This window comes from Cydia strobilella, chromosome 12 (genome assembly GCF_947568885.1).
Source record: "Cydia strobilella chromosome 12, ilCydStro3.1, whole genome shotgun sequence".
NCBI lineage: Eukaryota > Metazoa > Arthropoda > Insecta > Lepidoptera > Tortricidae > Cydia > Cydia strobilella.
In genome coordinates, this window is record NC_086052.1 from 9,184,329 (window position 1) to 9,207,331 (window position 23,003).

At 35.8% G+C, this 23,003-nt stretch overlaps 1 protein-coding gene across 2 annotated transcripts in view; it reads left to right on the plus strand.

Moving 5' to 3' along the window:
* Positions 1–12,896, plus strand: part of LOC134746098 (allatostatin) — a 33,535-nt gene extending 20,639 nt beyond the window's left edge. For both annotated transcript variants that reach the window (XM_063680349.1, XM_063680350.1), the window contains exons 2-4: positions 3,602–3,712; positions 9,168–9,304; positions 11,814–12,896. In XM_063680349.1, coding sequence (XP_063536419.1) covers positions 3,623–3,712; positions 9,168–9,304; positions 11,814–11,973 — 387 coding nt within the window. In that variant the 5' untranslated portion in view covers positions 3,602–3,622 and the 3' untranslated portion in view covers positions 11,974–12,896. The remainder of the gene's footprint in view (positions 1–3,601; positions 3,713–9,167; positions 9,305–11,813) is intronic.
* The last annotated feature ends 10,107 nt before the right edge of the window (positions 12,897–23,003 follow it).

Consider the following 23,003-nt stretch of genomic DNA (forward strand, 5'->3'; position numbering starts at 1 on the left):
GTCCTTTCAGTCCTTTGTATAACCAGGAGCTGTTTGTTTTACATTTGCTTTTAAACCTAGATCGTTGCTTTTCATTCTGGCGACAGACGATTTTGATATTTTTAAATTATCCGCTGGCACTTTGACGGAACTTGAAGGAGTCTTATCAAAAATCGATTTAACTCGACTAAATATTTCGAGGAAGCGTGATTGTCGTATTTCTTCTTAAAACTAACCTCATTCGTTTCGTCCTAACGTCTTATTTATCTACATATATTAGATTTTCTAGCTTTTTCTAGAAGAAAATAAAATAAAAATCATAATAAAAAACTTGATCCTTTTTATTATGATACTGTATTTTATGAATAATGAAATAAATATTTATTACATGTTGCATCTAAGCTCGTCGTGAACGCGTCTCCTAATGGCCGTTACTTTATGCAACCGATTTGTTCAGCTTGATCGCCTTTGCATATTAATGTGACGCCTTCTACCCGCTATTAGATTTCAGCTGCATCCTCGTTTTGGTTTAAAGAGTATTTTATTTTCTAAAGAAATTTACAAAATATCACTTATAATTAAGACAATAAATAACTATATAATATGTTTTTAATTTAGCAGTAAGCAAGCATGCAGACATATGTGAAAGGTTAGTTTAACTTAAATCATCGAATAATTAATTGAATACATATTTCATTAATATTTGAGGTATAAAAATGGTTTTCATCACGCAAAAGCAAGTAAAAATGATATAATATTCCAAGCAGGCGTATGCACTGTAAGACTTAATTTACTTAGTAGGAAGTAAAGAGTATTTTTAAACTACTTTTATTTAGTAAGAAGGTACGAAGTAAATAGTTATGGTCACATATATCACATAAAATTAAACTTATGCCAGCACCACACTTCGCTGTATTTGGCAAATATTCGTATTGCATCCCTTTTGTTTTGTATGTCAAAGGAAAGAAGTGCAACACGAATATTTGCCAAATAAGGCGAAGTGTGGTGCCAGCATTAGACAAAACGTAATGTAATCCGAGGCATTGTCCCGAAGATACTGGCCGAATTGCCCCGTTGTATTGTCACATTGCTCTTGGCAAAATACGCCCCTGTCCGGAGGTCGCCAGACAACAACTAGCTTTTGGGATATTTCTTTTACTAGTATTTTAGTGTCTGACGACCAAGGCCTAACGTGTCGTCCGCAAATTTGTATTTATTTCGTTTGCGTAAAAAGTTAAGTATGTCAGATGTAGGTACGTATAGATCCGTCCTTTTTAGGGTTCCGTACCCAAAAGGTAAAAACGGGACCCTATTACTAAGACTCCGCTGTCCGTCTGTCCGTCTGTTTGTCTGTCACCAGGCTGTATCTCATGAACCGTGATAGCTAGACAGTTGAAATGTTCACAGATGATGTATTTCTGTTGCCGCTATAACAACAAATACTAAAAAGTACGGAACCCTCGGTTCGCGAGTTCGACTCGCACTTGGCCGGTTCTTTATTACTGTATTTTACTTCATATGAATACGAAAATTAACAACAACACGGGGATAACTCATTAAAATTGTAAACTCCAATCAAAATACCCTCTAATTTCGATATTGGATTTCTGTTTGACTCTCGTTAACAAATTCAGGCATGCCTTCCTTATTGCTGATGCACCGCAAATAATCCTTAATGCTTCATGAATCACTTACCTTAAATTAAAGTCGTACCTCATCTTTTATACATAATTGAAACGTCTTTTTAGGGTTCCGTACCAAAAAGGTACAAAAGGAACCCTTATGGTGCGACTCTGTCCGTCTGTCTGTCTGTCACATTGCTAAATATCTCGAGAACTACTGAAGCTATCGATTTGAAATTTGGAATAGTTATGAATAGCGCTAACCTTAACTGCACATGGCAAGTTAATTTTTTTTATTTTTTTTTATTAATTATGAAAAATGCCCAATATAAAGAGGGGGCAAAAAGTCAAAGTCTAGGTACTAGGTCGAGTGGGATATCATTTGAAAGAGCTCGAATTGAACATTACAAAACATTGTTTATTTGTTTTTTATAGTGAAAAAAATTTACTTATGAAGGAAAATGTATGTTTTGGTCATTGTCCCTTAGTTTTAATCTGCTTGTTTTTTTCTTTATTGACTAAACGGAAAAATGTTGGCCACATTTTTCCGTTTAGGTTAGGTGATAAGGTCAAAAGTAAGTAATATGAAACTACATCAAATAGATCAAAAATTGGGGAATAAGTAGGACAACAATATTAATATATTATACTGTTACAAAAATTTATTGGTTTATTAGAAAGCACAATTCCCCTAGTTATGGCGCCACTGGACCGGACGCAGTCTTAACTCTTCTCTTATCTTTTATTATTTTATTTTATTATGAGCCCATATTGTCCCACTGTTGGGCAAAGGCCTCTCTCTTATTCTTCCACGTATCCCTATACCCGAAAGTCTCCCACCAGTCTCTGTTAAAGGCGTCAAGCTCGTCCCGCCATCTCCGACGAGGTCTACCGTGACGTCTTACAATTTGTAGAACCCAACGGGTGACTGTTTTGGCCCACAGGTCATCCGTCAACTATAAATCTTAGCAAATTAAAAATAGACAGTTTTACAAACAAGATTATGAGTTCCATTGTTTTCGAGAAAATATACGACTAAACTGGCTACGTAGGCAATACGCAGATATTTGGTGAACGTAGGGCGTCAGTTTGAGAAAGTCAAAGACCCCAAGTCATCTTTTTTCGCAAATAATAAATAATACGGTACCATAATGAATAAAATGGGCAAACAGCAGAAAATTCCGTGAAATTAATTGCATTGCGTCCACGCCACCAGTGCTATTGACGCTTTGACACCGAAGGAGCTCCGGGTTAATAAAAAAGCCTCAGCCCGCCGCAACCGTCCGACACAGCCAGAAAGGTTATTCAACATTACTGTAAACACGTGTCATGTTTATCTTGCGTATGATTCAGGCCACCCAGTACCTGATAAATTAAAAGATTTTTTTATATTCAAAGCTAAAGCCAACCACAATATTTTTTCTTTATTTTGATAGATATTTTTAATGTCAGCCGCGTCTATTAATTTATTTAAGAAATACAATATATGGGTAGATAACAGTGTTGGCCGAAACGTTAATTTGTAATGGTTAATGGTTAATTGCAATTAACGTTCGGCCAACACTGGTAGATAATAACACAACACAATTTAATAAACCAACGATAGATATTGTCCGGTTGGAATAACTTTTAGATGTAGTCAGTTAACTTTGTCGTCAAACAACTCAAATCGGCCATATTCAATACCTAATCTATTTAGGCTCCCACTTAACTCAGACGGTTGGGTAAAAGTTAAGGTTGGCTACAGTATGGTTGGAGGTACAGTACAGTACCGCTGTTGTCAAAGTTTAATTAGTTCCTAATTGAGCTATCACCTACAATCTGTTTTGTTTAGCTGCAAGGCTGCAAAGCTGTAAGGCTGTTGGAAGTTCTATTTCAGCGCCTGAGAAATTGTATACAATTCTTATCGAAAATATGCTTTAAAAGTCATGGATTTTTTGTAGCAGACCGTAGGTTCTAGCAGTCAAAAATCTATAAATCTGCCTTATTATTCTCATCAGGTATCGACAGAGCAACACACAATGAAGTGTTCCTCGGCGTACACCAGTATGTTCGTGCTCGTGAGCACACTCGCCTTGCTCCTATTAGTCTCGGCAAACGCCGCGCCAATGGTAAGTGAAGTTATCTGATTATTTTGTCAGGTTGCTAACATTACAATAACTGTTTTAGGATTCCGTACCAAAACGGTACAACCCACCCTTATGGTGCGACTCTGTCCGTCTGTCTGTCTGTCTGTCACATTGCTAAATATCTCTAGAACTACTGAAGTTTATCGATTTGAAATTTAAAATAGTTATGAATAGCGCTAACCTTAACACATTGGATGTGTATTTCTTTGTTTTATTTTTATTAATTATGAAAAATGCCCAATATAAAGAGGGGGCAAAAAGTCAAAGTGTAGTTACTAGGTCAAGTGGGATGTCATTTGAAAGAGCTCGAATTGAACATTACAAAACAGTTTTTTATTATTTTTTTTAGTGAAAAAAAATTGACTTATGAAGGAAAATGTGAAAAAAATAATCACACTTCTATCTTAAAAACTTATCAAAAATCATTTTCTAATATAATTTGCAATTTAAGCCTTTTAAGTTTTTTATACTTGAAATGTCTATAAGATTACACTAAAATACCTTCTTTCAAATAAAACAAAAATTGTTGAAATCGGTTCACATAATGAACAATTAAGTATCCTTGAAAAACCAAATTTGCCGATAGATGGCGCTGTACACAATTACGCTTAGTATATTTCCGGTCAAGTATTTCGTGATTCCATTTACATGATATAATCGAAAGTTTGTACGGAACCCTCGGTGCGTTAAACGAACTCGCGCTTGACCGGTTTTTTAAATGTTAAAATGTAATTTATCACTATTTATTTTATGATTAGTTTTATTTATTTTTAGTTTTAGTTTTTAAGGTTTATAAGTTAGTTCATTGTTTATTAATTAATTTTAACTATATTTGTTTATTATTATTATAGCTACTTCATTTATCACCCAGTGTTGACCTAAAAAAATACATTCGTTCCAACGTAAGCAATTCGATATTTTTTTCTTCGCTGACACATTGTATTTATTTAATATCATATAAGTATAGTCGTAAACATACAATGAATTGAGAAATGTAGTGAATAGTTCCTATTCAAAAAGTAATGACAAGAAATACTAAATAGGGCATTAAGCGAGAATCTCGTTTAACGTCATACACTGGAACTATTGAATAGATACCAGCAGATGCACAAATGAATGGAAGTGCTATTCAATAGACTCAAATGCATAGGGAAAGTGACAGGAGATAAATTGGGAAAACGATAGAATGAGATTACGGAATATAAAAGTAGGCCAGAACTGAAATACGAGTGCCGTTAATAAAAGACTACCTAATTTACCGCTGATTCATTACGTTCCATCTTACTCCAGATTAGTTTGAAACTAGCCTCGTAAGTCGTTAAAAATGCCTTCCCCTCTCCCTGTAGTATTAACGTTGTAACTTCGACCCCACTTAAGATTAGGAGAGGTGTCCTGAGATATATACAGTGTGTAAATTCAAGACTGGCAAGAAGTGTACAATTAAGATAACTTTTGCTTAGAGATACAATAAAAATATGAACCATACAAAATAATTCGGGCCGCAATGTAAACCTTGTTGGCAGTTACTATAAAAAGCTCGTATCTTGTAATGTCATGTCATAAGTATTATTTCTTGTAATGTTTGCAGTACATTGCTGCTTGGTAAATTTTCAAAAATTAATTACAGGGTCATAGTTAAGTATAACTTAAAAAAACTTTTTAATTAATGATTACACGGATCTGGTGGACACTTATATCTGGTTTAATTTATCGCCCGTATTGGATTTACACACTGTAGAAGTATTATAAGCTATGTGTTCTGATGCCACCCAAATCTCTTCGGGCGCTTGATGTGATTGACAGACATTTATAATTTTAGGGCCGATTGCACCAAACAAATTTAGCGGATTGATCAACGTCATTCAGCAGTGGACTATGAAACTTCCCATACAATAAAATTTAGTAAATTTGTGAACGTTTTAAGGGTGACAAAGAGTTTGATGCAACCGGCAAACATATACAGAGTAATTTTATATTAACATTGCGTTTAGGAATATTATCTTTGATTACCGCATTAGTCATGAAATAAAACTACTTTAATGTATAATATCGTGTATAATTAATTTAAAAGACATCCCGACGTTTCCAACCCTTTACAGCGTTAGTGGTCAACGAGTAACTGAGGAAAAATATATTCACCTCTGTCAAAATTACAACAACATGCAAAACTACCCACATACAAAAATAATTAACAAAATATTTTAATAACGCGTTATAATCCATTAATATAGTTTTATTTCATTGCGTATAGGCTTAATATATTCGTTATGAATACTAGGATTTTATTATGACCCACAAGTCACTTAAACTGCTTAAATGGCTCGGCATAGGCGGACTTGATCGTCAAAATTTGATTCGACCATCATACGCGTCGTTAAGTTTTAATATACGATATTGAAACCCTTACAGGGCTGTGCGTTTAAAGTGGCTATTTTGTTTTTTTTTACTTTTGTACCTACTATTTACATTGGCCCAGTATCACACATAACGGTACTTACTTTCAAGTTCTAAACGCCATAAAGATTTTTTTTAATTTTGAGGACAAAAAAATATAAAAATGATAATAATACTTCTTTACTGTTAGTCTCAAGTCTCAAACCACCTTAGTTACTTTAGTTTGGGTGTCATTTAATCGATCTGCAAAATATTCCTATTTTGATGAACAAAAATATAAAATTTGTCAGCCAAAAAAGACACCTGGTTTGCAACTTAAGGTTAGCAAGTATTTCTAAACCAGTTCTCAATTAATGTCATACTGAGCTGCTATAATCAATTGGTTGTCAAATTAATTATTTGAACGGCAGAAAGCGATCCACCATTAATCAAGTTTTGTTAAGCAATCGGTGGGTAAGCGAATTATTTCATTTTGGATTACAATTTAACTGATCCGCAAAAAATCTGCAAATGTCTAACCAACCTTACCAACCTAACCCTTTGATGATCAGCTGATTTTTTTAAACAAATAAAATATTGGCTATCATTTAATTACTTCCCCTTCATTTTGTCCTTAGAAAAACTTACTGCCCACTAACTTTGTTTTCTAGTAGCAGTTGGTTTCTGTGAAGGCCACAGGTCTAACCTAACCTAACCTAACCCACTTTTCTGGAAGCAGTTGATTTTTGTAAAGGTCGCAGTTCTAACCTTTTATTTTCGTCAGAAAATGCTTTTTTTTACGCATACCCGGGCTTGGCTTTTCCAATTCTGAGGCCTAAAAGAAATCAGTCTATAATGGGTCCCATGCCCACCCTGTTATTGAATTAAATTGTTAACTGCTATTAATAATCCCGTGTACGAGCCCATGAAATGCCGAGCGGCGCAACTTGTTTGATTACTCGCTTGATACTGGCACATGCCGACATTGTAAGCCGTGTTTGTGCAACAAGTGGCGTTATACTTACTTACAAGTAATAAGCGTTCATTGCGATACACTACACAGCTTTATTAAAACCCTACAAGTGTGCGTTACTTGATACTGGAAGTTGGTGAGTTGCAGCTGTAGTTAACCTTGGAACACAAAAAAAAGTAAACTAATTTTGAAATTACTTTAGGTGCTGTAATCCAGTAATTAAACCTTTTCTTTTGCGTTCCTCTAAATTTCTCAATGAGTATATTATAATACATAAATTGTTCCGTGCATTGCCTGCCTTTGTCAAGTTTTTATTGACATCAAGAATTTGTGCCTGATAATATTCTATTAAATTTAAAAAATAAAACCTGACTGTGACTGAAACTTCCTTGAAAATGGCAATTTGTTTTATTAAACGAAACGTGAAAAAAGGGCCCGAAACGTGAGTAAATCACGTTTCGGGCCGGGCGGAGTGTGATTTGTGTTCATTTCATTTGATGTTTTAAAATTTCTCAACTTGATAAATTTATGTATTTAACGTTGCAATGTTCGTCGGTCTACATCGTGGGCATGATGGTTATTAGCTATTGTAAATTTACTTTAGACATAATTACTTTGGACATGTTATCATGCTTTGCCCTCTCTGGGTCAAAGTTTCTAGACTTTGCAGAAACCATAAAAGCTAAATCGTAATATGTAATAGCAGAAAAATAATAGTTTAAAAAACAGCCCAAGTGCTCTGAGAAAGAGGCCTGGCTTTAGCTACTGCTAGAGAGAGAAAATAACGAGATAGCAATGTAGAAACCAATTACAGCGCATCCAACTAAGGTTTATTTTAAAGAGAGAGAGAGAAGAATTTTAATTGACAGTCGAAATGAAAAGTTTAGCTCACTGCACTTACGCACGAAGCTGTGCTACACGCTTGCATGCGCTTGCGTTTAAAGTTTCCTAGAAAAAATAAGAGCCTCACTTGTTTTTATAGAATTAAGTAAATAAATATTATGGGGTAATCTGACACAAATAAAATTTAACTTATTAAGTTGTACCTACTTAAATACAGAAATTCCACATTAATTTAATAATTTTTCCGACAAAAAAATACTTTATTAGGCTGAAAATATTGTAAATTGTAATTTTAATTTGTAACACAATAGGCCCCAGATTCGATTTATTTTCACCGGGGGCGGTACAGGCACGGACGAACCCTTGTTTATATTTCAATAAGTGTTGTTATTATTTACCAGGGTCTCCTTTAACACAATATTTGTTATTAAATCGATACTCTACAAAGTGTAATTCGGCACCCATAATACTATTAAAAATACATGCCTAATTGACGTGTATTAATATTGAATAATAATATGAATGTATCAATAATTACCAGTATTATAGATAAGGTAGAAGAAAAGATATGAGGAAAGTCGTTCTAGGTAAGTATTTTAAGGTTAGTTTTATTTATGCAGTATTTTTATTTTTAGAATTATCATTTAGTTTAGATTTTAATATCATTAAGTAATCTCTGTTATTTTCCTTACAAGTGTTTCTCTTGCCCCATACTTTTATACCCACCTAACCTTACGTAAGCTTTCCGATTTGCCCATAGAATAAGGAATTAGACAGTAAACTAGCAAGCACATATAGTATATTTAGTCACACAATTCATCGAAACGATACATTTTCTTCGAGACAGGATCCGATTACTAAGCTACTACTCATCTAAACGCACAGACACAAAGTAAACTGCTTATGGGACATGCAGATGCTTTTACGACGTGGGCTCCATAAAACTGCAATAGCTTACCGATGCATTACAATAAATCGAGTATAATATCGATAAAGTTATTCATTTAAATTTGCAATTGCAATTTGATTTGAATTCAATTAATTTTTAGGGTTCCGTACCTAAAAAGGAAAAAACGGAATCCTTATAGGATCACTCGTGCGTATGTCTGTCTGTCCGTCTGTCACAGCCTTTTTTCTCCGAAACTACTGGACCAATTAAGTTGAAATTTGGTATACATATGTAATTTTGTGACCCAAAGACGGACATGTAACGTGAACAAATGTAAAAATATTTTTTTTATCCGATAGGAACCAGACGACGAACAATCGGAAAATACGCTAGTGGCCCACGACCGTAACGACATGGACATGTCCGGAGGGCCCTGGGACGCCGTCAATGCCGCCGCGCTTCGTAAGCTGTTGCTCCAACTGGATGCCGAGGAAAGGTAATATTAACCTACCTACTTACTTTAGGTATTAAGAATGGTTCACACTGCTTCCGTAAGTCGTAGCGCTTTTTTGGATCACAATAGGTCTGCCATAAAAATTAACAATCTTGAGGCCTTTCTCTAGGGACTTCAGCAATTTGAATCCTGAGTTTTTGACTCGCTTAATAGAAAAAAATCACGAACATCGAACAATCGAAGTCTAAAATGCACTTTAAAAAAATATAATAAAATTTCTACAAAAGGTAACATATGAAAATGAGCGATATTTTGCTTGAGGGAACTCAGCGATTACTTTTGTTATTTTTAAAACACAAAAAATTAAAATTAAATAACATTATATACGGGCTCCCGGGCACGCACTTCCATCTCGCTAGAAGAACACGAACTTACTGCACCTTAAATAAAGCATCAGGTAACTGAAATACTGTTTTCCACGCGATTTTGAAGTGACACCGTTTCCCGATCAACTTTAAAACAAATACTTACATTTTTGTATACAACTATATAGTTTAGTAACCTTATTCTCACTAGGCACAGCACAGTTAAGTGACCAACCCACCCAAACGTGGCACAAGTAGATATTAGGCATTAACCTTCCTGCATGGCCGTACGTCAGTCAACGCTATCATGGCAGAAACTGGCAGAAACAGAATAACGCGTTAAAACAAAAGAAGAAAGAAGTCAAATATCATCAAAATTACCTTAAACCTACCTCTTTGTGTAGGTATTTTTATGTATGTATTTATGTCACGTTATTGCACATAAGTATACAAGTTTACACAAAAAAAAAAAAAACAAAACACAAATTAAAAGTACAAAGGCGAACAACAATGGCTTTAATTAGACACAATTTGGTTAAAAAGTAATAAGGATTTTATGTGTCAAAAGACAAAAAAGTACGTACTTAAACGTAAAAAAACATTGTTTTTGTTCGTCGGAATTAATCTGATCCGGTAGCAAGCCATTTTATAAACACAATGCCAAAAGTCGTAGTTGCGTGACTTCCTAATTGGGCAATTATGGCTGAGATACTTTAGATGTTTAAACCCGCTAACAGGGCGGAAAGACAAGTTTTGGTCACTTGGGTCCGAAACTTACTTTACCTTCTGATTATCTCCTGTCGGCGAGTAAGTAGTTAGTAGATGTTACCCGTAATCGTAGCCATTTTGCTGTATTCGTTTATCTCCAGTTTTAATGGCAAGAAATTGTAATACATAAAATAATTTACGACTACGTTTATATTTTACATACACCAACGATTAATATTTAATTACATACCTTAAATGGATTTTAAAACGTGGAGTAACGGTGTGTCCATTTAAGTTTTACGACTTTACAGATGGCAGGTAGAAATAAAACTATTTTATCAGATTATATCGCGTATAATGTACTTATTTAAAATACATCCCGACTTTTCGAATACTTTACAGTTTCATGCATAACAATCGCGATAATATTTGGTAGGTAGAATTTAAACTCGCCAAAATGGGACGTTTATTATTTACTAGCCTTTGCCCGTGACTTCGTCTGCGTGGAATTAGTTTCAGCAGTTAGAGTAAGCGCCTGGATAAAATCAAATGGCAATAGGTAATTTTGAGCATAATATGCTTAATTGCTTACACCAATTAACAGACAATTAATTTATTTTCTCAGTTCCACCCCCCTTTTCACCCTCCTTAGGGATGACTTCCGGCATAAAAACTGTCCTATGTCCTTCCTCGGGACTCAAACTATCTCTATGCCAAATTTAAACTAAATCCGTTCAGTGGTTTAAGCGTGAAGAGGTAACACAGACACGCTTTCGCATTTATAATATTAGCGCTTTCGTGCCCAACTTTATACTTAGACGAAAGAACTTTGATCTGAAAGACTAGAACTAGCTCCAAATAAGTAAAAACATATTTTTATTTTATTAGGCAAAACTTGAAGCAAGGTTTTTGAAAACACTGTCGAATGAGTACTTTAGCCAAAGTATGCCAAACGAATCTTCAATTGTAATAAGATAAGATATTTTCTTAATAAGTAGCAATCAGTTGCTAATATCAGTAATTTCTAAAACTAATGAAAGTAAGTAATATAATATTTACACAAGCATACAATATAATAAAGTGGTAATTACCCGCATTTAACGGCTAAGCGTCACCGTCACTAAGTTTACCGCAGAACTTCTTACACAACTAAACAACGAAAGAACTAAATTGTCGTCGAAGTTTGCAAACTACTTGCAGCTTTTACTTTGAGAGTATAAAAAGAGTAGATACACCTTACTCAGTTATTTTAAGTCTTATTAATATTCATAAAGTTTTGTAGTATCCTCCGTTCACTAACTACAAACCAAATATTAATATGGTACTTATGGCCAAGTGAAACTAAAATAGATGTCCTATAAGAAAGATAAACTTACCAAGGTCTCTCTCTAGTGCTACCAGCGTTTTCAGCTCTTGTAGTTTTGTGCAGAGTCAACATCAGCTGTAGCCGGAGTTTCACGCTATAAACATTCTTTCAGGTTGGGAATGGGACGCGTCGGACGCTCCTGGCCACAGGCGGAGCCCCGCGGCTGGAGCCGCACGCTGGATGGGCGCCTGGTAAGGCCGTGGCGCGCGGACAAGCGCCAGGTGCGCTTCAGGCAATGCTACTTCAACCCCATCTCCTGCTTCCGCAAATAAATGGACCAGCGACAACAAACGACTCGCTTAACGCTCTAGTGTTACGGTTAATGCTCATTTAAACTGTTCTGGATTAACGTCTTTCTTGTTAGGTTTTGTATTATTGACTGTTATAAACTGTTTAAAGGTCATTTTAACTATTTTAAATTAGCCTTATGCTTCTCAATAACTAACTCAACCTTGGATTAGGCGCAGAACACAATGGAGCTTCCCGCAGTGTAGTGCGGTAATACGTTTCTATAACTATTTCGGGCCGAGTCGTTGAACCGTACAAACTTCGCAATCGTCTGGAAGCGCCAATCTTTGCATACAATTCTACAGACTTATAAATAAACTTGAAAAATAATTGTATCATAATATTATCATTGTGATGCATAATCCTGTTGTAGTTCAATAGTTCTAGGGTAAGTGCAGTTCGTCTATTCTTTTACCTGTTACAAAAATCTAGTCATATTTTCTCTTATTATATAGTTTAATGTTCACGTTCAACTGCATGTAGATATAGCAATACGAGATGGCATCACAGTATTCGACTGATTGGTTACGGTTATGGTGTTCGTGTAAATAAATCTAACATTCGGCAGAGATAAGTAAAATATCAAGAAAAGTAATCAATACACAAGGTTGCATGTATCATCATTGGCTTAGCAAGTTCTCAGCCTATCTTTCTAAATATATTCATACTGAGCTGGCTTCGTAACATTTATAGGACTGAGACCTAGCTAGGTCAGTGATGCATTCTACAACATTTATTATAGAGAACGCAACCTTGTATAAAAATTACCCAGTCTTCGTGATTACTTATTTTTGCTATTGAAAAGCTAAAGCTTACTTACTTACTTATTTAAGTATTGATAAAGCCAAGGGCGTTATTTATTGTAAATGTCGGAAAATAAAGAAAAAAAAAATGCTAAATAGCGCAAGTCTTGTAATAAATAGTTATCTCAAAATAAATAAAATACGTGACTTGCCGGTTTCGTTTTCTTATATACTGACCTATTATTGTTATAATTTAACTTATTTGGTTCGTACATAAAAAGAAAAACAAATTATGGCCCTATTGTACCCGAAAGTTAAGGAACCTGGAGCCTAGCCTAATTTCTTCTACTTCTTCTGTGATGCAGGCCTAGCGGTAAGAACGTGTGACTTTCAATACGAAGGTACTTTCAAGGGGACTTTCAAACCCCGGCTCGTACTAATGAGTTTATCAGAACTTATGTACGAAATACCAGTTGATATTTGCTAGTCGCTTTTCGGTGAAGGAAAACATCGTGAGGAAACCATTGTTATTATTAATATAGAGTCGACATACCAAACAATGAAATTGTCGCAATCGCAGCATGTACCACGCGACCAAAACGTTTAGGTTACGCGTATAGGTAGCGAGATGCACGCTCCGCTTCCTATGGTTTGATGCCAAAACGGCAGCAACTCATGGCGCAAAATACTGGTTCTCTGTGTCGGTTCTATACGTTAGTAATAATAGTTCAATGAAGGAAACCGGACTAATCCCCGGTTGGAAGGTCAGATGGCAGTCTTTTTTGCAAAAAAGTAGTGCCTACGCCAATTCTTGGGATTAGTTGACAAGCGGACCCCAGGCTCCCATGAGCCGTGGCAAAATCGATCCTAATTTCATTGTGTGTACCTACATAAATCCTGGAATAATTATACACAAAATGAAAGAAACCGTTAGTTTTAACGAAATATTATATTCCTGCGGCGTTTTGGTGTTGAAACTGGGGCCATGGGGGCCAAGTGCGCGGCGGCTGTCGGTCGACTGTACGAAGACTTGTTAGATACGACTTCAAACGTATCAGTTTGCTAGCGCATAAAACGAGATAATCGGAACGGACTTAAATCGCCAAAATTGAAATATGCGTTGTTAAAGAGTCCCGTTCTGGTGTCATCATCAGTAGTTCCACTTCATTAAATGGTACTGTTTTGGATGAAAGTGCTTGGTTTGTTGCTGAAAATACTAAAACCGATATTATGTATAAGATTTGAGGAGTTCCCTAGATTCCTCAAACCTGGGTTTTTACAAAAAGGGACCACCTAGGGAACTCAAACAAAAAAAAATTACAAATCGGCTCAGAAATGACGGAGCTCTGAGGTAACATACATACAAAAAAAAATGGTCGAATTAATAACCTTCTCCTTTTTTTGAAGTCGGTTAAAATCAGGCAGCATGTGACACAAGTAGAATGGACAGCAACAACATATTTCAGGTGTATAGACTGTACATATAGGTAGGTGCATAAACCACATAAATACATAGGACCTATGTCATAGGTATAACATTTATATCTACTACAAACTTTTGCTACTTTAGTATTAATTGTCTAAGGCTTCCAAGTCAGCCAATGCAAACGTTACTAAAGGGTGTATCCCGCTACACGCTATCGGTAGTTAATTAAGTAATTATTTACCTACTGTAAATTGTGCCTACTTAGCTCCGAAATTTGCTCTAAAACCCGAAATATACTTAAGTTTTAAAAATTATACTGTGGTGAATAATCATCAATATAATTATCCAGTGGAAAGCAAAGGTACATTTTACGGTACGTAAGTACCTATCTCATTTGTTTTTAAGGTTCGTTGAATCCAAGGTGTATAGAGCTGATGAGGCAAATACAGGGTGAAACGATTTCTGCACTGCTGTCGGCTCGCCCTCCGCAGTACATAAAATCATTAGTGAAGCGAGTAAGCCTCCTTCACGCCCCAACACTAACACAATTTTACAGGTTGTATTTTGTTGCTTTGCCCGTAGCAAGAATCCGTTACCAAAAATTATGGCAGTTGAAAAAGTTATGACGCAAAATGAAACATATATGTTAACAAAGTTTTGGTCGAGACTTTGGACTTTTATGGCAGGTATTTTTCTCAAATAAATTGAGGAAAAAAGCAACATAATTTCATTTACTTACGTAAGTACGTTGATTTTACGTCGAAAGCTAATGATATTTAAAACGTTTCCCTCTAAATGTCGTAACTGTAGGGAAAAGTTCAGAAAAAAAGTCATACCTTCAGAAGATGAGGCGTTATATAGTTTTCTCAAAGTTTTCTAGGCCTATTTTTTAACCGACTTCTTTCCCAGTAAGAGCTAGGAAGTTCTGTATTCGGTTGTGGCATGTTTTTTTTTTTTAATGTACGTTTACGTGTCCGAGACCCGTGGTCCTATTTGAGTAATTATTTTTTTGTTCGAAAGGAGGTACCTCCATGGTAGTCCCATATTAATCTGGTTCTGATGATGGGATCCATAAGAAATTGAGCGAACTCCTCAATTTTTAAAGGCATGTGTATGGTGATTTGGGTGTTTTCTTAAGCAACTCAAGCATTTTCTCTCGAAAACCACCAATTGGATGAAGTCGACTTGACGATGATGATTGTTTTGATGATAATGATGATAATTTTTAAATGTAGTATGTTCAGCGATTACTCCGCACCCATGGTCCGATTTGAATAATTATTTTTTTATTAAAAATAATTTCCCTCCATAATATTTTTGGTTATCATCTGATGATGGAATCTATGAGGAATTGAGGGAACTCCTAAATTTTTAAAGGCACGTGTATGGTGATTTCGGTGGTTTCTAAAGTAACTCAAGCATTCCTTCCGAAAACCACCAATTTGATGTAGTGTAACTGTAGTCTTACCACGAGTTTGACAGTTGACAATATACCCTAACGGGGGTCCCTTTGTTTCACATAATTATTGAAAGTCATAATGTAATGATTGTCATATTATCATTCGTCATAATTCTGAAACCGTTAACTTTCAGGATTTTTTTCAGGTTATCCTATAGATAGGTTAGGTTAGGTTTGTTTTATGGCAATCCTGAAAAGTTACGGGTTTCTGAGAAAAACCAAATTATGACAAACGAAAATGTGGACAAACAATACATTATGACTTAAAACTATATGGGAAACGATAGAGACCCTCGCTAACGTCTTCGTAACTTACTTTATATACATCTCGCTCGCACTAATAATATGCCAGTACGAGCCAGATGGATAGAAAGTAAGTTACGACCGCGCTAGCAAATATGTTAAACTCGTGGTAAGGCTACTGATGAAGAGCACGGACGATATGTGGAATTTTATATTATGTGTTACGTTGCGACTGTCAGGTAAGTAAACACTACCTTAATGTAACTATTACAATTCCTTAAATCAAATAATAGAAAAATGTCAGACACACAGCCTTTCAATTTAGGTACCTACCTAAATATTTCACCTTCGTAGATTATTATAAAATACAGGCTTTCTCATAAATAAGTCCACATTATCAGCTGTACAGTTCTACCAAATCAAGTGGTAGTTAATTTTCTCGTAATTTTCACAGACGAAAATAAACTTTTCTTAACTAATACAAAATTATAACAGCTACTACCCAATAGAAAATAATACGCAAAAGGTACATTAATATGTACTGCCGTTGACCATTTTGGTTCATCCGCCACCATCCCTACTGAGCGCTTCAGCCTAAACACTCAGCACTGCACTGAGCTCTACTTTAGTTACGCCAAAGAAGCTCTCTACAAGGGTTTAGTATCGAAGTATCCTTCTCCGGCCTGTTGGTCCGCGGAAGCTATTTACTTTCACTCCTACCCCCAGATTCTAGAGCAAGAACCTGGTGAGTATCTGGTGAGTGACCTATCCGCCACCTGGGAACGCGATCTCTAGGGGTGAGGCTCCCCCAGAAGTTAATTTAAAAGCAATTAATGTAAATCATTTTAAATATTAGACATCTTGTTAGCGGGTGAACTCAAGTTTCTCGTTAACGGCATCTTAACCCAGAAGAATTATCTCGCAATAAAGATAAAATATCCCTCTACATTTATTATTTTGTGTACCTACTCTGCACACCGGAAAACAGATTAGAGGCAATGAATGACCTCTTATCTGTTTTACGGTAAAGAATGCTTCCGGTAAAGAATGCTTCATAATATAAAGTATGGACACGAAAAAATTCGTTCATACATGATATGGTAAATCTTGTAAATGAATGAGGATTTTTTTTAATGATTTGTGGATATCAAACTACGTAATAAAAATACAATCATAATATAACGTTAAGTTGTCTGAGACTTTCAGCATTATATATTCCACCATACCTATGTATTGTTAAACAGCGGCTTCGGACAGTCTTTACCAAGATTTCCTGTTAATTAATTAATTTATTTTTACCTGGATATTTAAAATTATACCCTTATTACAGGGCCCTTACACAATACCTAAAAAAATTTTGGTTGACTTCAGATTGAGGTAGTTCAAAGGTTTTTTTTTTAGTTAGGTGTATATGACTTTTTTAGAGAAAAATGCCTCTTATATAAAAACAACTTTCAGTGCTTGGAGTAGAAAGTCTTCTTGACTACCTCAAATAGAAAAGTGTTAGAACAATATAAATAATGCTGAAACTCACAGACAACTTATGTTATGTTGTGTTATGACTGTATTTTTATTATGCAGTTTGATATTCACAAATAATTAAAAAACCCAGCCAAGTGCGAGTCGGACTCGCGCACGAAGGGTTCCGTACCATTACGCAAAAAACGGCAAAAAAATTACGTTTGTTGTATGGGAGCCCCACTTAAATATTTGATCACCTAAATATCGTGTCGGATGACCAAAACAGCGTGTGCCTATGATGCACCAAACCTGAATTCCACTAGGTACAGCCAGGGTTCACCATCAGCTCAGCTCTATGTATACTAAAACCTCCTCCAGAATATAACAAAAACTTTTCTGAAAACCGCATCAAAATCGGTTCAGCCAAACGCGAGATAATCGCAAACAAAAATACATACATACGGGTTAAACTGAGAACCTCCTTTTTGTTTTGAAGGCGGTTAAAAATTACAATTTAGATATCAAAATGTACGTTCGAGTTGGCCTCGGGATAGTGAATGCCTAGTGTTTAAAGTTCGAACAAGTGTCTGTCTACTATATGTAGTAGGTATTTACGTAACGCAAAATGCCGTCGTAGACTGCTCGTAGCAAAACTCTACGCAGTCGTAACAAAATGCTCGGATGACAGCGTAGCACCTTCGCTCATACTATGAAAATAAAAATGATTGTCCGCTTCTTGATACTTAGGAAACTATTAAAATCGGCAATAATTATTTGGCATGTACAAACATACAAAACGCAATCGCAAATAAACAATCGGTATCGTGGTATTTGTGTAAATGATTTGCATGTAAAATGAATGATGGAACTTTACAGTTATCCTTCATTTGTACAAGATTGAAATCATTGAACTCGATGTATCACGCGTAATCAAGTTGGACGGCGTATATGTATTTAATTAAAACATGCCGAACAAATTTTTAACACACTTTAAGCTACTAAGAAGCGACGCGATAATACAAGACACAAGACAAAGTACATACAAAGTGTAGCAAAAATAGTAAGGATCCATTTAAATGCAGCGCTGCAATGCTGAGCTGAGCTCCATCTTAGGCCCTGTCTTCACTTTCCATCAGGTGTGACTAGGGCCAATCGCCGATCAGTTTATAATAAATATATATATATATATATGTATATATATACTACCGTGTACCGTGTACCGGTACTATCGTGTTCTGATTAGGAAAAGGTATAAAAGAAATATTTTTTGACGTAAAAAATTTTCGAGCTGTGTTGGAGGGTTGCTCGACTTAGACGACCTGCTCCATAAGAAAAAAAATGTTTTTATCGCGTCAAAAAACGGTTCCCCACTTTTTTTATTACATCCTGTATATTCCGTGCGAACATTGAAGTACAAAGCGCGCACTTAGCGCGTGCACCAGAGTACGAACAAGATATGTTACACATTGTACACTCTAATAAATTTCAATCCAAGAACAGATTTTTTTCGAGTTTAAATCATACAAACATGATCTCCTGCGTCATAGTTATGAACAGAGACTACAAACACTCGTGACTTGACATCTCCTCTTGAATCTCGTCGTCTCTTACATGACTTATTATTCCTTCACAAACTTCTACATTATAAAATTGACTCGCCAAGCTTACTATCCCTAGTTACATTCAATACGCCTCGATTTAGTTTAGATCCCGTGCTCCTGAGACTCGCCCTTCAGGTCTACAGAAATAATAGGTACCTCTTTTTACAATCCAATCGTCAGAATGTGTCGCCAGTATTATGAATTGGTATTCAAACACTAAAAATTTACATTTTCGAATCACGGCTGGCATTATATTTAGGAGGCAGGTTGTTAGGGTGCTCGGCCATCATCACACTTCCCAGTAATATTAAGCAATTTAACATGTAATAATTATTTATGAAATTTAGTGTAGTTTTAGGATATTTTTATAATTCTAGGATGGTTTTTGCTCGTTGTTATTATTATCTGTTGCTGTGCATACTTGCTTTGGATGGCATTCTTACATATTAATACCTACCACTTAAGTATTTTTTGTAATAATATTAAATGTTCTGTTGAGTGTGCCTTTTACATAAAATAAAATAAATGCAATTTGCACGCAAGTGACACGTATTTAACTCTTTTTAGGGTTCCGTACCCAAAGGGTAAAAACGGGACCCTATTACTAAGACTCCGCTATCTGTCTGTCGATCGTTCACCAGTCTGTATCTCATGAACCGTGATAGCTAGACAGTTGAAATTTTCACAGATGATGTAATTTCTGTTGCCGCTATAACAACAAATACTAAAAACATAACAAAATAAATATTTAAGTGGGGCTTCCATACAACAAACGGGATTTTTTTGCCGTTTTTTGCGTAATGGTACGGAACCCTTCGTGCGTGAGTCCGACTCGCACTTGGCCGGTTTTTTTACACACGGGACCCGCAACTGTATGTTTTCTTCAGGGCATTCAAATTCATACGAATATTTTTTACATAGTGCGAAAGTTTGAAACAAGTGCGGGACTGTCTTAGATAACATAATGACAGTTTTTATAAGATCGCACACGAATGGGTATAGTTGGAAACTACGGGAAGATTCGAGTTTTGTGTGCTTTGATGTGCGTCAAAAAATCAACGTAGGTATTCATTCATACTAACTTGAGTGCGTCCATATTGTAGTCACAAATGGTCCAACAATTAATTTTTAAATATACATACTTTTCATAATTAAAAGGTGTAGTACATACTCACACTTTAGAACAATAGAAATTTTAAGAGTCCCCGGCAAGCTCGGCCGAATTTCACCTTCCCATACAAACGGAGTTTCGTTCTCATTTCAAAACTATATATGTGTTGGATTGTAAAGAAACTGCACATACAATGATATGAGGTATATCTAGGTGTGTAATTCGTTTATATAGCTCCAGTTTATAAAACAAACGAAATAGAGCAAAAACAAGTTTTGTATGAAAAACTTATATTCGCTGTATTTTTTATTTTAACTATGGTACCTGAAGCTACATAAACTAATTACAGAAATAGATATACCTTATCATATTGTAAGTAAAAAGTTTCAGAGCAAACTAGCTACTCGCTATAAAATGAGAGCGTAACTACAAGTTTGTATGGAGAACCGAGCTTGCCGGGGACTCTTAAATTAAAAGAATAATGGAAAATTCACCGACTCGAGCTAGATTTTTATTTTTTTCTTACTTTATTCCTTTAGTTAATTATGGCGCAAAGCATTTAAATTTATACGCACATTACGCATTGCATAGCACGCGTATTTATAGTGTGTTACAGGACTTTAAGGCATAAAGATGGATTCATCAATCCAATATACGAGTACCTATATATATATGTGTTCAATTTATCGTAATGAACTTTCAATTCATTGAATCAAAGGATGTTATTTTTCCACATAGAAAGGAAATGGAGTTAATGTCCTGCGGATTCATGCGAATTATATTGTTGTTGTGTGTTGTTGTGTATTGTTGCTTTCTTTTGCTTTGATGTAAACAATTAACAAGGTAGGTACCCACTTGAATAGAACCAGATCAAATCCTTTATTTTATCCTTTATATATCAAGGGCAGCCTTAAAGTAACAGCTTTCTTGGTAAAGAAAACAAACAATAGGTACTGTATATTTAGAAAAGGTATCTGAACTTTTCAGGAAATGAATAGAAGGTTCGTTGGACTTTAGATAAAAAACGGTTGCGTTAGATACGTTCCTTTCCTTATTTAGATCTTTCTTTCTCCTCGTGTCGATGGTTTCAGACTTTCAGACTGTGCGGGACCAAAAGACATTTATCGCCCTGTCCGTCGCATCACGGAGGGCACGCCGGGCAAGATAACATGTGTTCCATTGTTTGGGGAGTCGTCCCACATGGACATTGGGCGTCTGAGCCGCTTAGAGCGCCCCACTTCAGCATGTTCTCTTTGCTACGACGGACCTGGGAACGCAGTCTGTTTAAGGCTTTCCAGATCGGAAAGTAGGCAGCGGTGTTGACAGCCCTGGCTGTCGCGTCCCTCAGATCCAACTCCGAGCAGTGATATGGGCATGCGGGGCACGCCAGTAGATGTGCCATGGTTTGCGTTGCTGTGTCGCAGGTACACTGAGGCGAGGGGCTACGGAGCAGTCTGACCATGTTTTGCTTACATCGACCAACTTGGGACCTGAGCCTATTTAAGGACTTCCAAATTGGCCAAGGCTCTTTATAGCCAGGCGGCAGCTGCTCCAAAGCCTGCACGTACCCGTCCGGTGGAGGGCATCGGGTCTGCCACAGCAAGCGGCGCACATCGGGCGGCTCACCCTGCAGGGGACTGGTGCTCCGCATGAAACTCCTGCGACTTTTAAGACGAGCAGGTGGCGGGATGTGTCCATGCAAGGGGTGCCGCTGGTCGTTCTCCTGTTTGCGCTTTTCGATAGCGCAGGCTACCTCCCGGCGGATATCAGGGGGGGGGGCCTTATTTGGATGAGGATATTTAATTGTTTATTATTTTTTATTTTCATTTCAGTTATTTATTTAGTATTGTGCTCAATTGTTTCGTTAAATTCGACTTCCAATGACGGAACACTCGTGCAATTTAATTCCATTTTGTATTAAATCAAATTAAAATCACTGCCTGTTATAGAGACCAAGTAGAATTAAAAACAATTAGGTATTTCAATTATTTGTTACCCCTAATAAGTTTTGAAATGAAAAATGAAATTAAAAACTTAATTTCAGGCAACTAGTGGCCCATTGATAAATTACCTTAAAAATAGCATACATACCTATTACAAAAATATATGCAGTATTAAGACGAAAGTGGAGGACCCGAGCGATATCGCCTTTTCATACAAACGTAGTCCTCCTTTCCTCTCTGGATATTAACATTAATGAAAATATTTTGACGCAACAGCTATGCCCCTACGTTTGTTTTTTTTTCGAATTTTTAATTATTATTGATGAATAAAAGACGTGTTGCTTGGCAAGTATTTATTCCGCGACTGCGTACCCACTTATTACAAATTACTTAAGGCACACTGTAATTTTAAAAAGAAAAGTATAAATTATAACTAAGTACGTACTTATAACATTTAGGACAATGATATACCTAACTATTACCTTCACCCTAAAACTACAATAATTTCCTTGGAATTACTGTAACCAGTACAATAAATGTATTGACATTGAAAGATAGATACCAAAAGATGTAATCCATAATAATTAATCGCCTATGTAGTGCTATACTATTGACTGATACCCAGGTATCTACTTTTGTTGTGCTTCTGAGTAGACAATGGTTACCTTATGTAAATACAGGTTTCCGTGTTCGCTCTGTGTTATTACATCTGTCCTTACAAATTAATTTATTATAGATTTTTTTTATTGCTTACGTATTAATAGGTATAGTTGGTCAAACCACATTGGTAGTAAATAAGAACCAAAAAAAATAATACATCCTTTATTTTTATTTTATTTTTGGGTGCTAGTACTAGTGTACAGCAAAGTTTGTATGATTAACTCTGACTATGTTTGAAATGAGATAGTCCTTTGACAAACTATACCTACTAGGTTTTTACTTTAAGGAATTTGAGTTAATTACTCTGCCTTGATACTTGATACTTAATTAAAACATAACTTAAAATTAATCCGTTATTCCGTTGGTT